This window comes from Castor canadensis, chromosome 1 (genome assembly GCF_047511655.1).
Source record: "Castor canadensis chromosome 1, mCasCan1.hap1v2, whole genome shotgun sequence".
NCBI classification, from domain to species: Eukaryota; Metazoa; Chordata; class Mammalia; order Rodentia; family Castoridae; genus Castor; species Castor canadensis.
The window spans coordinates 149,463,402-149,469,138 of record NC_133386.1 but is presented as its reverse complement, the minus strand read 5'-3'; the positions used below and the strand labels follow the sequence as shown (position 1 = coordinate 149,469,138).

Genomic DNA, 5,737 nt, shown 5'->3' with positions numbered 1-5,737 from the left:
AGTGGCTGCGTGACCTGGCCTGGGGTGCGACTTCGGGGAACAAAGACGTCGCGAAGGCTCCGCGCGCCCTCTGAGCCGCTGCCCATCCACACCAATCACGATAGCGCGGGCAGAGCGCGCCAATAATGGAAACGCAGACTCGGGACTTTTCTCCGGTGTGACAAGATCCCTAACCCTATGTAGCAGCACCTAGGACTCTGCATTCTGAACTGGCGCCCGGACCCGCGAAGTTTGAGAACAATCGCTTCACACCCAGATGCATGGCTATCCCCAATTCAGCGACCGCGCGCCTCAACCGAGCTTGGTCCTTTCCTTTGATCCCGCCCCGCTGCTCAGCGCGGATTGGTGACTGGAAGCATCTCTGGCGCTGATTGGGCGGCGGTGGAGTCGTTCCTAGCGACTGTAGAGTTCGGCTGCTCCAGAGTGCTAAATTTAGCTCCAGACCTGGACCGCGCCAGCAGCAAATCGGATCTCTATGGAGGTGGCATAGGCGGTGTCCCCGAGCTAACAGCATCACCCTGTTCCCGCATCCTTCTTTCCTCTGTTTTTAACTCCCTCCCCTTCCCTCCTCTCTTCCAGTCCGCGACGACTGGCTCTTGATCTCGTTCAGAACTCGGTGAAGGTGAGGAGCAGAGTCGCCACCGCGGCTAAGCGGTTCGCTCTGAAATGGCCGCTGCCTTAAGCTGTCTAAAATGGCGGTCAGAGGCTCAGCTGGGGTCCGCGGCGCTGCTGTGCAGCCCAGCCGCGGCTAAGACCGTTGTCTCTGCATGGCTGGTGGAGATGAAGTAGAAGGAAGGTGCTAAGATGACTTCAAGTCGTTAGCAGAGATGACAGCCTGGGGCGCGACCAGAGTCCGGAGGCGAGGGTGGGATGCGACAGGAAGTGAGCCCGGGACGTGGCGGTGTGCGGGCAGCGCGCACCTGTGACAGGTTGGAGCTCAGGGGTGGCTGGCGCGGGTCGCGCATGCAGGTGAGCTTGTGGAAAAGCGATTAGGGGCTGGCGGGGCTGTACCTCCTAATTACTGAGCCTTTATGCCTGGCCTGCACCCCGACCTTGCCCTCCTGCTCCTAAGGGTATGGTGCAGAGCTGGAGCCGCCCGAGGATGAAGGTGAAAGGATCGTGTTACCTGTCAGGTTAGTCCAAAGAAGAGACAGAAGATGAGTGGTTCCCCCTCATTTCCAGGGAGTGGAATGGAAACTTTTACTCCAGGGCCTGCAGATTCTTTGTCCTCCAGAGATCTGGGAGATGCCTCACAAGAGGCAGGGATAAGGCAATCCTTTGTGAAGACCAACCTTCCACTGTGCTGTGCCCGCTGACAGCAAGGCAGAGGGATCCCAATCTTTCAGTGAACCAGTGGCTCCAGAAGTGCTTTATTTTTTTCGTTAAATCCAAATCGAGACTGCAAGGAGAATCTACTGCTCTTTTACCCCCAGTCAGAAACAGGTTTTTGTGTTGCTGCCAGTTTGAAGTTGTTGACTTCCTGACATGGTAACCCATTGTTAAAGCATTTGTCTGCACAGCCCAACTACTACTATCAGATTTTTTTCCATTCTGGGGGGAAATAAAAAGAATGTTCAGGAACACACAAGTAATGGCTAGACACGTGGACTGTGCAGTCAACGTTTTGGGGCTCTGTTCTTGGTTCCTCACAAGATATGTTAACTTAGTAGGTGACTTCACTTCTTTTCGTCTGTTTCTAAAGTGAAGTTATTTCTAATCCCTGGCTCTTATTTAAGGATTAGGTGAGTTGATGTATATGAGGAATTGAGCACAGTTACTGGTACAGAGTAAACAGTGATTACTCAATCACTGCCATAAGAGATTGGTTATTGAGAGAATAAAACTGTTCTCTGAAGGCATACTTCATGTAACATTTTCATGTATAATTCCATTTAGACTTAATGCTTGATATTAGAGACATGAAGATGGGGCTGTACTTTTTTAAATTAGGCTTAGAATTTGAAAGTGTTTCTGTGAAGGCAGGGGACAAGGAAGCATTTCAAAGGGGTGAAATTACCAAAATTTTAAGCAGGATGAAAATACTCTAGATGTTAGGCAGCTTGTGTTTTAGTCCAAGAGCTGCATTGCAGTGAAAAGTCATTTGCACTGCTTAGGTCTAAAATAAATTATAATGCCTGGTTGTTTTAGAGGTTGTAGTTAGTTCTGTTGTTGCAGTGTCTAATTTTAATTTTTCTTATTCTAGGCTTTTGGTTACTTCCCTTCCTACCCCATCCCTTAATTTTAGTCTTTTGGAGAGTCTACATTTCAAGATGCTAAGGTGGAAAGTGTGAATGCAGAAGGGAATACTCCCCATTTCAGGTATTCTACTCTAGTTACTAATAGAAAAACCATTTGATTCAGGACCTAACAATGAGAATATGAAACTGATTCTGTAACCAGATTATGAAGTTTAAATCAAAAGTAGCAATATTTGTATAGGCACAATTTGTATGCCTTAACTTACAAAATTTAATTTAAATCATAACTTAAATAAATAGTATGCATTGGAGTTTAAGTTTGCATTATTCTTTTAATTGTGCTTTTTACTACATGAGGGGGAAAAACCTATTAAAGTGAGAGTTTATATTTTCTTTAGGTCCTGGTTAAATTTTCACCTATAACATAATGGAATGCAGAGTAATCACTAAAAATATATATTACGTGAGTCTTAATTTGAGTTAGTAAATGTGTGTGTAATTTTTAAGTCCAAGGAAATAGTATGTAAACTTTGATCTGTAGTTCATCCTTCATTGTTAACACATAATACTTAGTACATCTAATGGCAGTAGTCATCAGTAAGCTAAAATAAATTTCATATACTATGCACCATGAGATGGGGTTGATAAGTTAATGGCCCATGCAGTCTGTTTTGGTACATACAGTTTTATTTTTCCATACCTTTCCTTTTACCTCTAGTTTATGGCTGCTGTCGTACTACAACTAGAGTTTAGTAGTTGCAACAGAGACCATATGGCTCACAAAGACAAAAATTTTACTTTCAACCCCTACCATGGACCATATTCCTAAAGATCCCTTCATTAGAAATATGCTTATCAAGTCTTCATTTTTCTTAGCCCAATGGTTCCCAGATTTTTTTACATACAATATTCTTGAACTTAGTGTTTTGAGAAAAGGATTGATGTGACAAGTTTTTTTAGCTTATTTTTGTATAAGTTTATTTAAATATAAATCTAAGACTACTAAACTCATTTCTATAGCTTTTATTTTTATGTGATAATCTACCTTTAAGAAAGGTGTGCCATGCCTGAGAGCACCAGGAAGTCGCATGAGAGATCACCTGATAAGCGAGCGTGTGATGTTCCATCTTCGCATTGATGCATAGGCAGCACTCACAAATTAACTGATGTGGTACTATTTATCATCTCTCGTCTTACAGTTTCAACGTATTTGTGATACTCAATGTTTATTCTAAATTAACCATGTTTTGTACCACAAACTCGTTGCCCATGGATCTTTTGCTAAAACAAGGAAGTCTTAAGCAAGAAGTAGAATCTTTTTGTTACCAAATTGTATCTGAATCAAATAATCAAAAGGTTGGAATATTACAAAATGAAGATGAACAGTTGCAACCTTCAGTTTCTAAAAAATCAGAAGGTGAGCTTTCCAGGGTCAAATTTATGTCCAATTCCAACAAAATAACATTTAGTAAGAAACCAAAAAGGAGAAAATATGATGAAAGTTACTTGTCTTTGGGATTTACTTACTTTGGAAACAGAGATGCACCTCATGCTCAGTGTGTATTATGTAAGAAAATTTTATCAAATAGCTCTTTAGCCCCTAGTAAGCTTCGAAGACATTTAGAAACTAAACATGCTGCGTATAAAGACAAAGACATAAGCTTTTTCAAACAGCATCTTGACTCACCTGAAAATAATAAACCCCCAGCACCCAAAATTGTCAATACAGATAATGAAAGTGCTACAGAGGCATCATACAATGTGAGTTACCATATAGCCCTGAGTGGAGAGGCTCATACTATTGGAGAATTGCTTATCAAACCTTGTGCAAAAGATGTAGTGATGCGAATGTTTGACGAACAATACAGTAAAAAAATAGATGCCGTACAACTGTCAAATAGTACTGTTGCACGTCGAATTAAAGATCTAGCTGCTGACATTGAAGAAGAACTTGTTTGTAGACTGAAAATTTGTGATGGGTTTTCACTGCAACTAGATGAATCAGCTGATGTTTCAGGACTTGCTGTGCTGCTTGTATTTATTCGTTACAGGTTTAATAAGTCTATTGAGGAAGACCTATTCTTATGTGAATCTTTGCAAAGTAATGCTACTGGTGAAGAAATATTCAATTGCATCAACAGTTTTATGCAGAAACATGAAATTGAATGGGAAAAATGTGTTGATGTTTGTAGTGATGCTTCTAGGGCAGTGGATGGGAAAATTGCTGAGGCTGTCACCTTGATAAAATATGTGGCTCCCGAAAGCACCACTAGTCACTGCTTGTTATATCGACATGCACTAGCAATAAAAGTAATGCCTACATCTCTAAAAAATGTGCTAGATCAAGCAGTCCAAATCATCAATTATATTAAAGCTCGACCACATCAATCCCGACTACTGAAAATTTTATGTGAAGAAATGGGTGCTCAGCACACGGCACTTCTTCTGAATACAGAGGTAAGGTGGCTTTCCCGAGGTAAAGTTCTTGTAAGACTTTTTGAGCTTCGGCGTGAACTACTGGTTTTCATGGATTCTGCTTTTCGGCTGTCTGATTGTTTAACAAATTCATCTTGGCTGCTAAGACTTGCATATCTTGCTGATATTTTTACTAAATTAAATGAGGTTAATCTGTCAATGCAAGGAAAAAATGTTACAGTATTTACAGTTTTTGATAAAATGTCATCGTTGTTAAGAAAATTGGAATTTTGGGCCTCATCTGTAGAAGAAGAAAACTTTGATTGTTTTCCTACACTCAGTGACTTTTTGACTGAAATTAATTCTACTGTTGATAAAGATACTTGCAGTGCCATTGTGCAACACCTAAGGGGTTTGCGTTCAACTCTTCTAAAATATTTTCCTGTGGCAAGTGACAATAATGCTTGGGTTAGAAATCCATTTACAGTAACTGTTAAACCAGCCTCATTACTAGCACGGGACTATGAGAGCCTGATTGATCTAACATCTGATTCTCAAGTGAAACAAAATTTCAGTGAACTTTCATTAAATGATTTTTGGAGTGGTCTAATTCAAGAATACCCAAGTATTGCAAGACGTGCAGTTCGTGTACTTCTTCCTTTTGCTACAATGCATCTGTGTGAGACGGGGTTTTCATATTATGCTGCAACCAAAACAAAATATAGGAAGAGACTTGATGCTGCACCTCATATGCGGATCCGACTTAGCAACATTACACCTAATATTAAACGAATATGTGATAAAAAGACACAAAAACACTGTTCTCATTAAAACTGGAGGGTTTTGCATGTCTCTTGATAACCAAATGTAAGATGAAAATAAAAGATGATTTACTTCATTTCTAGTATTTGGGGTTTTAAGAAAACTAAATCAAAAAAATTAAACATGTTATTGGTGGCATTTCTTTACATTTCAAAAAATTTCATGGTCATAATTGGGGAATGCTGATCCAGAAGATAAAATTCCAGTTCCTATGCATAACACTTTAGTATCTTATCACTACCCATTTTTCTGGCTGTGCTTGCCCTTCACCTTTCCACTCCCATGAAACTTACTATTCCCTA

The 5,737-nt window shown here is 40.8% G+C and overlaps 1 protein-coding gene across 8 annotated transcripts; it reads left to right on the top strand.

Annotated features, from left to right (window-relative positions):
• The first annotated feature begins 437 nt into the window (after positions 1 to 437).
• Zbed5 (zinc finger BED-type containing 5) lies at positions 438 to 5,511 on the top strand. Of its 8 annotated transcripts, none has more exons than XM_074041420.1 (4): positions 438 to 622; positions 1,073 to 1,133; positions 2,204 to 2,319; positions 3,251 to 5,511. In XM_074041420.1, the coding sequence occupies exon 4, from the start codon at positions 3,441 to 3,443 to the stop codon at positions 5,442 to 5,444; it is 2,004 nt and encodes a 667-aa protein (XP_073897521.1). In that variant the 5' UTR covers positions 438 to 622; positions 1,073 to 1,133; positions 2,204 to 2,319; positions 3,251 to 3,440; the 3' UTR covers positions 5,445 to 5,511. The 8 variants fall into 8 exon arrangements, with proteins under 8 accessions (XP_073897521.1, XP_073897499.1, XP_020042286.2 ...); XM_074041398.1 differs by having other exon boundaries at positions 438 to 969; XM_020186697.2 differs by lacking the exon at positions 1,073 to 1,133.
• The last annotated feature ends 226 nt before the right edge of the window (positions 5,512 to 5,737 follow it).